The following is a 16,093-nucleotide window of genomic DNA, read 5'->3' on the forward strand; positions in this document are numbered from 1 at the left end:
AACTGTAAACATTACCTGGCTCCTGTAAGTTCCTTTGAAGTCATTCCTCTGTTTTGTGTCAAGTAACTTCAATGTACTTTACCTACTGTGACATCCTACCCCTTTGTTCTCTGTACTTTATAACACTGGTGTTCACTTTATGAGAATACATTCAGTTTTACACCCTCTCTCATGTGGACTGTCTGTCACTTATTTGCCGAATCCTCGCTCACCTGCAACCAAGAGACCCAGTTCTCCACAGATCGGGGACCCCAAGTGAGGCCAGTCTGTGGCAGGTGAGCACAGGAATAGTGAGTAAGGGTGATGCTGGCTTTTTCAGTCCTCGCCTACAACACAGCACAGTCTTGGTGTGCAATTAGGATGGGTAAGGTTAGGACTAGGGAGATGCCTCAGTCAATAAAGTGCCTGCCTTGCTATGAGAACTGAGTTAGAGCCCAGCATCCATGTGAGAAGCTAGGCATAGTAACCCCAGCATTGAGGAGGCTGAGAGAGGTTGATCCCTTGTGCGTGTGTGTGTGTGTGTGTGTGTGTGTGTGTGTGTGTGTGTGTGTGTGAGTTAATGAATGACAAGAACTACATCTCAGGGCTAGGGTCACCCTGCTGTGGAGCCCTTTAAGAAATATCCCTATAGACTCGAGATAAAGCTCAGAGAACTTTCCTCTCAGGAGGAGCTAAGGCCCAAGGAAGAGGAGGACATGGGTGAATACTGGAGCCTTAAGCTAAGAGTCAGGCAGACATCAGTGAGTGGACAGCAGGTGGGAATTTGGTAAGGAGAACAGCAATGGGAGATATCAGCTTACAAAAGACACCAGTCCAGCTCAGAGACAAAGAGCACAAAGCACCAACAGATGCACAGGCCATACCCCTTAAGCACTGAGTAGACACCAGTGGGTCTGTAAAGGCTCAAGCTAAGGATTAAAACAAGAAACATTGAGAGGAACATTGAAACAAAATCAAAACCACACCTAGGTAATTTACTGCTACCATTACCAAAAACATTATTTTAAAACAATTACTAACATTAGCTAGGTATGATTTTTTTTAGACACATAACCCAGGCTGGCCTTGAACTTCTGATCCTCCATCCTCCATTTCCTGAGTGCTGGGATTATATGTGAGTACCACCATGCCTATTTTATAAGTGCTAAGGTTCAAACCCAGGGCTCCATGCATACTAGGCTTGCATTCTCATAATTTAGGTATGTTCCCAACACTGACTTGCTAATAATGATGGTAGTAATGATCACAGTGCGGTGATACCTCGAGGTGGGAGTTTGTACTCCCACTGGACCGGTGAGAAAACAGATGTGCAAAGGGAAAAGCTAGCTGACCATAGATTGATCTACACACAGTTCTATTCACAACCAGAGACCCTGAAAATAACAATAAAATGATAACAAGACACTCGAGGAGACTGTCCTTTACTGATCTATCCTGCTATCTGTGGTCTCTGAGAACTCAACTTTGAAATCAAATTATATTCACCTGTTCTTTTTCTCTACCTTTGACTCCTCAATTTTGCTGACTCAAGTTTACCTTCGGGGTCATGGGCTGGTTGGGCTGGCTCTGAGGGGCTTTGAAATCTCCTCTGGTCCTGTAGGATGTCCCTTGAGAGCTGTCCCTGAGCATCCCGTGAGAGGTCAGGAGGGCCTGCAGGTTCTGAAGGGCTCTGCTGCTGCTGTAACATATGGGTTTTAGTGGGTGCCAGCCTTCCTCCTGACAGACCCCACACCTTGCTAGAGTTGGGTTCACAGTAGAGCTCGGACTCACAGTGCACAGGAGCAGGGCCTCCTAGGAGGGAGGCAGAGGCAGCTGAAGGCGGGCAAGTGAGAAGCAGAGTTCTCTCTAGGAAGACTCTAAAATGAACAATGTCAGGATGTTGGACCTACCTGCCTCATCAGGTAGAGGACCCAGGCTCCCAGGAGGATGGCAGTGAAGGTAGCTGCTAGTAGGTCTTGGGACCCCAGTCCTGGATAAGAGTCTGAAGCTTTCTCTTCAGGATGTAGTTCTGGATCCTCCCTCCTCAGGTTTAGGAGCTAGGAACAAAGCAGGTTTCACTCGTGGTGAAAGCTTCCTCCTGTGAGAAACCCCCAAATCTTCATCACTGGGTCCAGGGCAGGGCTTAGCAGAAGGGCTAGGGAGGGGCTGTATGATGGGCTACATGGTGCTGTCCATGGTTCTGAAACATCATGGCACTCAGGAGAGTTTACCAAGCCTAATTGAAGACCAACATCTCTTTGAATGTCATTAAAATCCACATGCTGGAGGCTTGAAACTATGAGATTCCCCTCTGGAGATTAGAAATTTGGTGTGACTGGAGAACACTCCTAGGTAATTTGAAAATCATTGCTTCTTCTAACCTTGAGCTTCTTACTAGTGCTTCTCCAATCTCTCCCGGGAGAGCAGGCCTTTATAGTTTTTCTGTTTTCAATTTCTCACTTGATGAATATTTTACAATGTTTACACTAAGAGTAAGGGAAAAAAATCTGGGAAGTATGCTTTGTGATTTAGGAAGCCAATATCATTTTGACATTTCAAACATGCCTGGTAGTAGTAGCAACAAAATGTTTTCTGGTAGCTTCCATGAGATTGACTGGAGAAGAGGTACAGGGGCTGCATGCACGCCTTCTCGGTCCACCCTCAGCCCCTGCGATCCCAGCACTGACCTCAAAGAAGACAGGTGGAGCATGGAGGTCCTCTGAGGCTCGTGTCTCAGCAGACCCTTTCCCTGGGGTGGGATGAACCCGCAGCATGGTGGTGTGCAGAACTGGGGGAGGTTCGTGGTATCCTAAGTGTCAGGAATAAAAGCCAGAGTGTTGAAGGTGCATAGAAATTGGGCTTATGGGTCTTTCATCTTCATCTACTTCAAATTAAAGTCAGGGGGTCTCACCAATGAGTAGCCACTGGCTGGGGAGGGCCACGCTGCCTGAGGGGTATCTGACAGCGGTGCTGGGTGAGCCCTCTCGCTCCCCTGAGACTTGAAGTGTCACCTCATCTGTTGTGGGGCCGTCCATGGGTGCCAGGGTCAGTCCCCGGGGCTATGGCAGAAGATGGAGTCACATGTGCAAGAAGCCCCTTTCCTGCTCTAACCCTCCTTGCAACCCACTCATAGATCCCCTTCTTACCACGAGGGCCACCCCAGTGTGGACCAGTGCTTTAGAGACATAGAAACCAGCTTCTTCTTTCCCCACATACAGTGTCATCCTAAAGGGAGGGGAAGGAGAAGGTTGGTGGGTTGCTCCCGCATTACTTTACCCGTGTCCTTTGTATTTTCTTCCATGTTGACTCTAGAATTGACCATGTGACTTGTTTTAGCCAATGAGACACATAGAACACAAACATAGACTAGAATGATTCTTGAGTTTGGGGAGTTGCCCTTCAGTACTGTTATCTAAAGCCGTGAGACTACCAGGTAAGGAAACCTACTCTCCCACAAGGGATGAAAGACCTTATGGTATATAAATGAAACATTCTACTTGACACCTCGTCAGCCAAGTGGCCCACCAACTACTAGATAGGTAAGTGACACTATCCTGGATCATTGACTCCACCAACTCACTGGATGATTTCAGAGAAACAAACAAACAAACAACAAAACCATACCTGGATGACCCACAGAATCTTGAAAAATCGCAAGTGTCTATTGCTTCTAAGCTACAAGAGTTGTAGTAGTTTGGTATGCAGAAAAACTAACTGGTGTACAATCTATAACATTTTCTCAATGTGTGTCTCATGCTCTGCCAGCAGCATCCTGAGTACTGGGAGTATAGATGTGCACCACCACACCTAGCCCAGACCTCAGTAAGAACTCAGTCTTAGCCAGGTGGTAGTCTATACCTTTTATCCTGGAGCTTCGGAGGCAGAAGCAGGCAGATCTTGAGAGAGTTTGAGACCAGCCTGGTTTACAAAGTGAGTTACAGGACAGCCAGGGATCTCACACAGAGAATCATGTCACACACACAAAAAATGAACTAATTTTTCTGAATTGGAACTCATTGCCTCTCTCTTCTTTCTCTCTTCCTCTTTTAGTGCTTTGAACTACTGGAAATGAAAGCAGCCATGAACTTCTAGAAGCCTTTGCCTCCTTGCTTACAGACTGAACTCTCTAACCATCCTGGTCCTCCTGCTCTCCAAACCCCATCCCTCTCTATCACCCTCTACCTAGTACCCCGAGCTTTGCTGCCTACAGCATCATCTTTATCAATGTAATACACTGTATTTTCTACAGGTAGGGGTGTTTTGCCTGCATGTATGTCTGTACACTCCACACATGCATGGTGCTCACAGAGGCCAGAAAATGGGCATCAGGTCACTTGGAACTGGAGTTACAGATGGTTGTAAACCACATGAGTGCTGGAAATTGAACCTGGGTCCTTTGGAAGAGCAGTCAACACTCTAAGTACTGTACCACCTCTCCAGCACCTGTGTGTGTGTGTGTGTGTGTGTGTGTGTGTGTGTGTGTGTGTGTGTCTCCCTAGGCAGCTCTAGCTGGCCTTAAACTCACAGAGATCTGCCTGCCACTGCCTCCAGAGTGCTGGGATTAAAGGTGTGTGCCACCATGCCTGCCTCACAGTGTCATCTCTCTCTCTCTCTCTCTCTCTCTCTCTCTCTTTGGTTTTTCGAGACAGGGTTTCTCTGTAAAGCTCTGGCTGTCCTGGAACTCACTTTGTAGACCAGGCTGGCCTCGAACTCAGAAATCTGTCTGCCTCTGCCTCCCGAGTGCTGGGATTAAAGGCGTGCGCCACCACGCCCGGCTGTCATCTCTTTTTCTAAACTCATTCTGAGATACTCAGTCATCTCCTTATCCTTATTTCAATGTGCTATGATTGCCTTTTTTATGTCTGCCCCCATACTAGACTCTGAGTTTCCTGTTGGCAGGAACACTGACTCTGTCGGACTCTCAGAGCCTAGTAAATGCCTGTTATATAATAAATTCCCAGTTAGATTTTGTGGAGCAAATGGAATGAATGGGCAATCCCTGACTTTTCCAGTCTGTGTCTTGGGATGGCATAAGAAAAGGTAGCACTTAGCCGGGCGTGGCAGCGCATGTCTTTAATCCCAGCACTCGGGAGACAGAGGCAGGCGGATTTCTGAGTTTGAGGCCAGCCTGGTCTACAGAGTGAGCTCCAGGACAGTCAGGGCTACACAGAGAAACCCTGTCTCAAATAAAAAAAAAAAAAAAGAAAGAAAAAGAAAGAAAGAAAGAAAGAAAGAAAGAAAGAAAGAAAGAAAGAAAGAAAGGAAGGAAGGAAGGAAGGAAGGAAGGAAGGAAGGAAGGAAGAAAGAAAGAAAGAAAGAAAGAAAGAAAGAAAGAAAGAAAAAGAAAAAGAAAGAAAAAGAGGAGTAGCACTTAAAGTATTGAACAATCAGGTCAGTATGGCATCTATAGACAGGATGAAACCCAGAGAACCCTCCCTGAACTCAATCACTTGCTAAACGCTGACTATCCAGGAGTCCTAGGGACACTTTCTTGCCACCTCTGATTCAGCTGTATTGGTGGGTCATTATGATTGGGTATTCCACTGGGGCTGTAACACCTCCAGAAACTCTTTCCCCAGGTTCTATAGATGGACACTTACAAAAGCTGAGTGTCTAAGGACGAGAATTGGGTGGCTGTGTCTTGGTAGCTGGAGGCAGGAAGACGGATGTGGCCCCAGCGGAGGACAAGGAAATGTAAGGTGTCCCGAGCCAGTGTGAGATGGGGCAGCTGGTGCAGACCATCCTGATGCCATGTGTAGATCCCTGTCACAGGCACTCCCAGGTCCTGTGTCCACAGCACAATTCCACTTCCTGGATCCACAGTGAGAAGCAAGCCCATCCCACAGGATGTCAGGTGGCTCATGTCTACCAAGAAAGACAGCTGGGGAGATGTCAGGAAGATCTCAAGGGACACACCAGAAAGCAGCTGGGGTGGGGACTTATTCATGTGTGCAAAGGTCATGAAGGGTACTGGGACATAGGAAGACCAACCAGAGTCTGTTTCAAACAGAAAGGGGTTGGTTGGGGTACTCCAAATTTGGCTCATGTATGTCTGTGAGTCTGGGTCATTTGAGCGAGTTAAGACGAGAGATCATTTGAGTGAGAGATTTTAGGATGCAGGTTGTCAATCATGGACATGGTCAGACTGATGTTTATTAAGGTGGGTCAAGTAGAGTGGCTCAGAGGCTGGTGGGTCCTTTGAGAAGAACTTGGAGTATGAAGGGGTCAGTTATGAGCCTTGGCAGGGTCAGTCATGTGCCACGGTTACCTGCATAGTGCCCCACGAAGAGTTGAGAGGTCAGTTAGGAGCACCTGTGAGGTTCCTCAGAAAGTTGAGTAGGATAGATATAATATCAAGGGTATAATAGCAAGAGTGATATTGGGAGTCATGCAAGGCCATCTGCAAGAGTCGATCACCATGCTGAGATCAGTTAAGACCTGACAGAATTGAGCAGGGTATTGGGGAGGTTGTTTGGGGGTCCCTTAAGATGCAAGGAGTCACCTCAGGCTACTTGGCTGGGGTCATTTGGGGTATGGAGAAGTTCAGATGTATTGCTCAGGCTATGTGATCATCAGAGTCATCCCAGGTCATCTGTCAGGCTGTGCCATTCATCATGTGAGGGGACAGTGGATCAGTGGATCAGTGGATCAGTGGATCAGTGTTTGCTAGTATTTGGTCTTGATGTCACCCGGGGCTTCCAAGGTAAGACTGCGAAAAGGGATACTCACATTTCCCAGGTGAGCCATTCATGAGGGGTGCTGAGTAGCGGCGATAGGTTGTGTTCCACCTCAGGGCTGGGGTCCGTAGGTCATGCATGGAGACTGTGTACTCTGTGTGTCACAAGCAGGGCTACCAGGAGAATGGTCATGTGGTGCTTCCCAAACCCAGCTCCAGAGACTGTCTTTCTCGTAGGACTGGATATTTCTCAAGCATGTGAATTATAGGTCTGATGACCAAGCTTACCACTATACCTCTAGCTCCTTGGTCAGTGCTCAGTAAAATGTTTATTAGTGATGGCCAGATTGACTGGCTAGCCTGACTTCAATTTAGATAGCAACTGTCAAGCCTGGACAAAGGAGAAGAGGGGGCTTCACAGATGTAGGGAACATCTGACTTACGTGTTCGACCAATGTAGAGTTGAGGAGTAGAGAGGCCTTCTGTGGTCAGTGTCATCTGAGTCTCTCCTGACTCAGGGTCCACTACAAACCAGGCATCCTGCTTCCGGCCTGTGGAGGAGGGAAGTGTGTCTGAAAGTGTCATGGTGGTGTAGGAGAAGGTGTGTGTGCCCTTTTGTTCCTGGCCAAGTTGTTCTGACAGGACCCAGGTCCCCCTTCTTACTAGCTGGATTTAGCCTCCAGGGGATGCGGATATACTCACCTGTATAGAAGACACCATCGGAGCTGCGACAGGGAGAGGCATGAACCAGCTCTGGGATGGTGAATGGCAGTTTCTGAGAGGGAAAAGGCCCAAGAATGGGTAAGAGCAGAAACATGCACAGCACACAGTGTGCCACACTCTCCCAAGGTTCACCAGGCACCTGGCCTTTCCACTTCCCAGGAGAGGAAACTGTAGCTCGGAAAGGACAAGGAGGTCAGCTCATGGCACTCAGGGAGACCAACCTCAGAGCCAGCACCCGCAGTCACTTTGCCATAGAGCTTCTTAAAGAGCTGCAGAAGATCCCACACTGTGTGCTAAGACTCCACACGATTCACTGATTCCACCTGATGACCTCCTCCAAATAAATAGACACGCACACTCTGACAGAGACATATACACCCACATACTCACACACCCTCCACATAAACAGACACACATGCATGTACACACACATATATAACACATACGTACATGCACATAAACACAAGACACACCCATACAAACCACACAAACCACTCACACAAGATTAAAAAAATCAGTGGCCACAAAAGACTCAGCCAGACTGAGGAGTTGTTTGGACTCAGTGTTGGTGCTGAGTGTGGCTCGGCCCTCTGCCCTCCTTTTGCCCATCCTCTGTCTCTCTGTCTCTCCACCTCTCTCTGTCTGGAGTCAGGAGTCAGACCTGAGTCTATATTATGTGCGTGAGTTCCCTGTGTTCAGGTTTCCTATGGGTTTTAACATGGGGCACAGGGCAAGATGACCATACATAAGCCACCAACTTTCAGAACCAGAGCCATCCAGCTGACTAGCACATTTAATGAGCAAACTCACACTAGCAGAACTACCCAGATGGACCCAGGCTAATTATGAGGGGTTTTTGTTGTTGTTTTTGTTTGTTTGTTTGGTTTTGTTTACATCTTTGAATTTGTGGGTGATATGCTAACCATACAGTTTTCACCTTAACTTCCCTAGGGTCCTGGAGGTGCCCTATGATATACTCAGAGCTCTGACATTCTGCTCTGTGGACACAGCCAGACTTGCCACTCTACACACAGCATCTTTACAATGTTCAGAGCCTTGCCTTACAGCTTCAAAAGACACACCACTCTGACACACTGTCCTTTCACCCACTGACTCTCTGGCTGATGGATTCCTGCTGGGACCCATCCCAGGCAATGAGGGGAAACATACCATTAGCCCCTGTTGTTTCTGGGTTCCCAAGATGTACAGACTGCCATCAGCTGGGTCAGAGAGAAAGGCCATTCTGTGGAGTAGAGAGGGACATGGGGAAGGCTAGGTGCATGGCCCTGGTTTCATGAAGGTTCTTTCCCCTACACCTTCTCAACTGTCACCCCATCCTTGTGGGAGGCACCTTGGAGCAGGAGTCCTTTCCACATCAGTTGAGACTCTTCCTAACTTCTGACATACTCCCAAGTGCCCCCCCCCAAACCCTCACACAACTATGGCTCCCCTAGCCACTCTTTCCATAAGAGGTCCCAGTTCACTTACTCTGTGACATACATTGGTCCCTGGATGATGGGATCTGTAAGGACAAAGACATGGAACCAGAATCTCTTTTCGACTCTGTTGTAAAGCATACTCAAACTCACCAAGTGCCAAACTCACCCTGTGCCAGATACAGAGCCTAGCAAGTGGCAAAGGCTCTGCAGGCAGTCTCTGCCATTCCGATTTGCCCAAGTTTGCAGTTTGGAGGCAAAGCCATTGAGGCTCAGAGAGCTGATGTGATTTCCCCAAGTCCACACAGTTGGTAGGTGGTGAAGCTGCCTACAGACACTGGCTTGCTGGGATCCTAGTGTTCATGGTGTGTGTGTGTGTGTGTGTGTGTGTGTGTGTGTGTGTGAGAGAGAGAGAGAGAGAGAGAGACTGTGTGTGTGAAGGTCAGAGACATCTTCCTCAATTGTTCTCCACCAGGAGCTCACTAATTGGGCTAGGCTGGTTGGCTAGGACGTCCCGAGGATCTTCCTGCCTCTGCCTTCCCAGGGCTGTGGTCCACCCAGAAGCACACTGTTGGGGCTGTTTTGATTTTGTTCTATGTGGGTGCTGGTAATCCAAACTCAAGTCCTCGTGCCTGTGTGGCAAGCACGTTACTAACTGAGCCATCTCCCCAGCCCTTTAGGGCTCTTGTTCCTATCTTCAATGCTAAGGTGAATGCCCCCCCCCCACCCCCGGCACTGAGAGACCTAAGGAGAGATAGGTGTTCCTTGCTTACCGTCCTTTATTGTCCACTTCAAGTCCCCTGTCTGCTTGTTCAGTGCATGGAGACTTCCATCCAAGGTAGACACAAACAGAAGGCTCTCTGGCCTGACAGATTGGACCTAGAATGGGAAACACAAACATTTCATCAGAGGGCTCCAGGACCACCTTGCCTCTGCCCCAGGCAACCAGACTTTTCTGTTTGAAGAGACAAAGATGGGAAGAAAAATGAACTTGATCTTATTAGGGGCTTGAGGGGGTTACAGAGCAAGCTGGGGGAGCCAAGGGGACTTTGACTCTCACTTCCTCTCCTTCCCCCACATCTTTCTGTGTTCCAAAATAGACCAAAGGTGGGAATGTGTCTTATGCATCAGTGTGAACTTCTGGAGCTCTCTGGCTGTCTGGTTGAATGAATGTTCCTCAGATTCAGCTATAGAGCCTGTTTCAAAAGATAAGGTGGAAAGTAATGAAGGAAGATATCCAATCTTAGCTTCTGCCTTCCACTCGTGTGTGTGTGTGTGTGTGTGTGTGTGTGTGTGTGTGTGTGTGTACCTGCCACTCAGCACTGGGTGGGTTACACTCATACCCACAATCATAGGCTTTTATGTGGGTGCTGGTGGTTCAAGCTCGGGTCATCATGACTGAGTGGCAAAGAAAAGACCTTCCCTGGTCCATATAGCCTTTCTCTGGGATGGGAACTATGAGTATCCCCATTGCATAGGTCAGGGAGACTGAGGCACAGGGCAGTCAGGAATGGCACAAATGGGATGTAGAGTCTCCTCCAAGGTCTGCTTTCCTTCTCCTTATTCAAACGTGGGCCTGTTTTGGGGGGACACTTTCTGCCTCCCCAGACCGGCTCACCTGCTTTTGGTGCCAAGTTCTGTAGTCCCCACTGATGGCTGCAGACAGGAGGCCTGGAGCCACCTTACATCTGGCCCTACTGGGCACGCTTACCAGCTCTGGCCCTCCTTGAGCAAACAGGGTGAGGCCGAGCTCAGGGCAGGAACCCTAAGATCCGGGTGGCCCAGCCGCACCCCGGCCACATCCTGCTTCAGGACCCTTGGGTCTTGGGTGTAGCTAGTGGTATTTGCTGGAGAGTCAGGAGCCCACCAGCTGTCCTCTCTCTTTTGGACCTCAGTCTTTCCATCTGCAGCTTGACAGAGAGATGGGCCAGAGAAAAGGCTGCCTTCTGATTAGCTGTCCCCAATAGAATTTTGTTTGGTCTTTACAGTGCTTAAAGCATTGCTTTTAATTATCTTTTTGTGTGTGTGTGTGTGTGTGTGTGTGTGTGTGAGACAAGGCCTTCTGATGTAGCTCTGCTGCTGGCCATATAGAGCAGGCTGGCTTTGAACTGTTGGCAATTCTGCTGCCTTTGCCTCCAGAGTTTTTGGGATTAGAGAAACGTGACACCATATCCAACATCAGCAGCTCTTTTTTAAAACCCTAACTTTTATTTATTTATTTATTTATTTTAGTTTTTGAGATAGAGTTTCTCTATGTAGTCCTGGATGTCCTGGAACTTGTTACATCAACCAGGCTGGCCTGGAACTCATAGCTATCTGCACGCCTCTGCCTCCCAAAGGCTGAAATATTTATTTTTTTTAAAAATTTTATTTTGAAAATTCACATTTTCTAGGTTTTCCAGAAATGTCAGATCTGGCTACATCAAACTCCCATTATTCACTGGCAGCTATGGTAATTCAGGCAACTAGCCTGAGTTAGAGAGGGCTCCCAGGGTCTAATCCTAAGCTGTCCCTTTAGCTGGAGGTGAGGGGCAAAGAAGGTGAAGGGACTTCAGGTGAAGTGGACACTTAAGAGCCCAGGCTGGGCAGAGAGAACGCATTCACTTCCAGCAGGCAGGTTCGGAACAGATCTCTAAGTGTGGGGAAGAGCGGTCCAGACTCACACAAAGGGAAGCAGCATCACAAAGAGCCAGAGACTGAACCATGGATTCTCAGCCATTTTCTTCCCTATTGCAGAAGAGGCTGAGCAGGTACATATCCCCAGCCAGGTTGTAAGAGGCATCTCCCCAAGTTTATGAGGGGTTCACTCACTAGGGGTCCTTTTGGGAGACCTGAGCCCAAGGGAAAGAGAAAGAGGAAGCCCCTACTGACTGGCTACACCTCCAGCCCCCCTGGCCCTGCACTCACCTGTGGACCGAGTTTCCCCAACAACGTCACAAGCTTCAACAGGAACCACAGGGGAGACCACAGTTGAAATCTCTGGACTAGTTTCGCCATAGTCTGGGCAATCACAAAGTCTCCATCCAGCTCCCTCTCCTCCCTCAGTGCCTCGGGCAATAGCAGAGCTCTCTCCACGGGAGACCCCGCCCCCAGCCCCGCCCCTCCCCCGCCCCCCCCTCCCGCCAGTTGGCGGAGCAGTCCTAGGTGAAACCTCACCTTGTGGTGGACCCCGCCCTTCCCATCGCACCCAAGGTTCACCCAGTCCCCTCCACCTTGGCACCAAATGTGGACAGTTTGAGTTTCCCGGGAGGGCTTTTTACCAACTGAGGCTGACGCTAGAGAACGTACCTAGGTCTGTGCTGACGCCTTTCTTTTAAAATCTTTATTTTTAAAAGATTTATCTACCTTATTTTATGATGCTTGCATGTGTCTGATGTGTGTACTTGGTGTGCCCAGGGAGGTCAGAAAATGGTGTTGGATTCCCCACGAGCTAGAGTTAGGGACAACTGTGAAGCACTCCTGTGTAGGTGCTGGGACTAGAATCCAGGTACCATGCAAGAACAGGTGCCCTTAACTCTGAGCCATCTCCCCTGCCCCAGGGCAAGGCTCAGGCCCTTCTCTTCCTACCCACAGCTATTCCCACGCATCTTCACCTCCCTCCCCCAAGTTTCAGGGGACAAGTCTCTTCACTTACAGTCATATATTCTGCCATGCAAGCATTAGGATCTGAGTTCTGATCCCCAGCACCTATTTAGAAAAGACAGTGGACTCCTGTTAATTCATCTGGTGATCCGTGAGACACCTTGTGGAGAAGTGATCAAGGGACACACCTTGACATTGACTTCTAGCCTCTACATGCATGCACAAGCATATGACAAGTCCATATACACACATGAACACATTTACACATACCGCACAGCACAGACACATAAATGAACGCCATCTTAGATGCTACACGGGACCTGGAAGCTTGTGATCATGCTAACCCAGTACATGCAGCTGGGAAAACAACAGAAAGATCCTATCTCAAATGAAGTGGAAGGCAGGGTCCCAGCCAATGTCCCCTGAAATGATCATGGTATCATTGGGTCACATCTCTTGTCCTCAACGTCTCTGTTGCGTGGATCTTCTTTCCCTTACTGTCTTTCTCCTTCTCCGTCAATGTCTTTCTCTTTGTCTCTGTAGTTATCTACCTACCTATCTATTGTTTATCTATCGTCTACCTATCTCTTCCTTAATCTTTTGAAGGTTGCTCTGACAGAATGCCACAAACTAAGTACCATAGTTATTGTCCTATTGCTGTGAAGAGACACAATGACTGTCTTGTTTAGGGTTTCTGTGGTTCTGATGAAACACCATGACCAAAAGCAAGTTGAGGAGGAAAGGGTTTATGGTGACTTATACTTCCATATTGTTGTTCATCATCAAAGAAAGTCAGAGAAGAAGTTAAGCAGGGCAGGAACCTGGAGGCAAGAGTGGATGCAGAGGCTATGGAGGGGTGCTGCTGACTGGCTTGTTCTCATGGCTTTGCTTAGCTGCTTTCTGATATAACCCATGACCACCGGATGGCACCACCCTGCCATCAACCACTATCAACCACTAAGTAAGAAAATGCCCTACAGACTTTCCTGCAGCCTGATCTCATGGAGCCATTGTCTGTCTATCTATCTATCTATCTATCTATCTATCTATCTATCTATCTATCTATCTATCTATCTATCTATTTAATATATGTGATTATACTGTCCCTGTCTTCAGACACACCAAAAGAGGACATTGGATCCCATTACAGATAGTTGTGAGTGACCATGTGGTTGCTGGGAATTGAACTCAGGACCTCTGGAAGAGCATCCAGTGCTCTTTAACTGCTGAGCCACCTCTCTCACCTGAGCCATTTTCCTAACTGAGGTTCCCTTCTCTGAGATGATTTTTTAGCTTGTGTCCAGCACAATGACCAAAGTGATTCTTATAAAAGAAAGGATTTAATTGTAACTACTTACAGTGTTAGAGGGTGGTCCCATGATCATCATGGCAGAAAGCAAACCGGCATGGTGCCAAAGCAGTATTTAAGAGCGTTGTTTCCGGATTCACAGGCAGCTAGAGGGACTGGGCCTAGCATGGGTTAAGAGCGTTGTATCCAGATTCACAGGCAGCTAGAGGGACTGGGCCTAGCATGGGCTTTTGAACCTCAAAGCCTACTTCTAGTGACATCTCCTTCAATAAGGCCACACACCCTAATCCTTCCCAAAGAGTTCCATGAACTGGGAATCAAACGTTCAAATATATGGATCTATGGGCGCCATTTTCATCCAAACCACCACACTAGGTAAATTACAAAAAAGAAGTCTATTTGGAGGCTGAGAGTGAAGTTCGGCGGTCGAGCCCCTGTCTGGTATGCCCATAGAGGCCATGAGTCAAATCTCCATGACCATAAGACAGGGGGAAAAGTAAATGCTCTCAGCAAATCTTGCCTGGTCAGTCCTTCTTTCAAACCTAGATTTATATGCTGGGTTCCCTGATAACCCCAACGCCAGATGCTTTTGTGTCTATTACCTTTTCATCTCTTCCCTGTAAGCAGCCTCTGTTGAATTTGGGAAAGGCTTTTTTCCTACAGGAGAAAAGGAGCTCTAGGGGGTGAAAATGTGTTCATCTTTTAACTTTGGTCTCTCTAGGATTTACAGGCACAGAGGAAAAACATCAAGGGGAAGGCGGGTTAGTAACACAGAGTGCTCGGATTCCAGGACGTGAACAGGAGTGGAGTTTGGGTCTTTTTTTCCTAAATTTTATGACATTTTTAGAATACATATAACTTCATCATCACACTCGAGTGAATCATTTACTCCAGTTCACTTGTAATTCCCACTCTAGGCAAGTCAAATCCACTTCATGAGAAATATTTGTTTGAGACAGGGTGTCACTGTGTAGACCAGGCTGGCCTCAAAACACCCTGAGATCTACTGCCTCTGCCTCCCAAGTGCTTGGATTAAAGGTGTGCACCACAGCACCTGGAGAGAATTATTTCTAATGTTAGTACATTTAACACTACAACACAAATGCTTAATGTAGAGGCTATAAAGCGCGAGTCCAGCCATATGTAGTTTGACTTAGTTTCTAAGGTGACAAATTGCTTTTGCAATGAATTTGCAACTCCGGGGCGGGGGTATTGAGGGGATGGGCTCTGCTCAGCACAAAGCAACAAACAACCCCAAAGTAGTATTGTTTTTAAGGCTTTTCCCCACAATATGGTGTTTGCCTGCACCGCTAGCATGCAGTACCAGCAGGGGCCAGAAGAGGGTGCAGGATCCCTGGAACTGAGTTACAGTGAGGCCATGCCAGCCGTACTGAGTTAAAGCTGCCACGTAGGCGCTAGGAGCCTAGGAAGTCTGTAAGAGCCAGTCAAGCTCTTAACATCTGAGCCCTCTCTCCAACCCCACAGTAAGTGTTCCAATGCACGTATGTGATACGTGTCTAAACCAACATAGTATCTGTTTCTTCATTTCTTCATATTCAGAAGTTTGAGTGTCTCCCTTCCTCGTGGTTCTTCATCAAATATGCAGCAGGTTGCTGTAAGCTGTGGTCGCCTGACCAGGCTCTGGAACCTCAGTGTGCACGATTTCTTCAGAGGTCTCAGGCTGTTAGACAGTCAGGTTATCCCTGGTCACAGAGAGTCTTGGTTTGATCTGAGAAAGCAGAGCCTGAGGCATGGATCATGTTCCTGTGACACACGGAAAAGAACTCTCTAGAAAGGAGTAGGGAAGAACTCTCTAGAAGGTCATGAGTCTGGTCACACCACCCCAGCCAAGGACCTCTGAAGCACAAACGTTGGTTGCTCTTTGGGACTGGGGACATGCCTTCTGCGTTCTTATGCTACCTATTCAGGTCCCATGCAGGGCTAAGCAACATGGTCCCAACTGACCTGAGACAACTAATTCTCCCAAGAAGTGGACTCCCACGAGCCCATAGCCCACCTAGGAGGAGTTGGGGCCAGATACCAGCCAGCAAGAGTCATTCAGGGCTATGATAAGCTTGGGCAAGATAAGCGGATCTCAGAGAGGATTCAGGCCAAGCAGAAGCCATGAAGTGATGTGTTGGTTGTTTTATGTCACCTTGACACAGCTGGAATCATCTGAGAGGAAGGAACCTCAGTTGAGAAAATGCCTCTATAAGATCCAGCTGTACGGCATTTTCTTAATTGTGATTAATGGTGGAGGGCAAGCCATAATGAGCAAGCCAGTTAGCAGCAGCCCTCCATGGCCTCCAAATCAGCCTCTGCCTCCAGGTTCCTGGCCCTGCTTGAGATCCTGTCCTGACTTCCTTCAGTGATGGAGTGTTTCCTAGA

General features: G+C 48.0%; 1 protein-coding gene across 2 annotated transcripts in view; it reads right to left on the reverse strand.

Annotated features, from left to right (window-relative positions):
• The window catches only part of Ern2 (endoplasmic reticulum to nucleus signaling 2), a 16,277-nt gene extending 4,411 nt beyond the window's left edge, over positions 1–11,866 (reverse strand). Inside the window, exons 1-13 of one of the 2 annotated variants that reach the window (XM_021209884.1) lie at positions 11,722–11,866; positions 9,588–9,693; positions 8,867–8,900; positions 8,549–8,621; positions 7,358–7,430; positions 7,099–7,206; positions 6,709–6,810; positions 5,580–5,844; positions 3,126–3,204; positions 2,891–3,038; positions 2,667–2,788; positions 1,890–2,036; positions 1,537–1,678 (exon numbers count right to left, since the gene is read on the reverse strand). In XM_021209884.1, coding sequence (XP_021065543.1) covers positions 1,537–1,678; positions 1,890–2,036; positions 2,667–2,788; positions 2,891–3,038; positions 3,126–3,204; positions 5,580–5,844; positions 6,709–6,810; positions 7,099–7,206; positions 7,358–7,430; positions 8,549–8,621; positions 8,867–8,900; positions 9,588–9,693; positions 11,722–11,811 — 1,489 coding nt within the window. In that variant the 5' untranslated portion in view covers positions 11,812–11,866. The remainder of the gene's footprint in view (positions 1–1,536; positions 1,679–1,889; positions 2,037–2,666; positions 2,789–2,890; positions 3,039–3,125; positions 3,205–5,579; positions 5,845–6,708; positions 6,811–7,098; positions 7,207–7,357; positions 7,431–8,548; positions 8,622–8,866; positions 8,901–9,587; positions 9,694–11,721) is intronic. The other variant, XM_021209892.1, reaches the window with a different exon arrangement.
• Positions 11,867–16,093: the final 4,227 nt, after the last annotated feature.

Source organism: Mus pahari, chromosome 1 (assembly GCF_900095145.1).
Source record: "Mus pahari chromosome 1, PAHARI_EIJ_v1.1, whole genome shotgun sequence".
Lineage (NCBI taxonomy): Eukaryota > Metazoa > Chordata > Mammalia > Rodentia > Muridae > Mus > Mus pahari.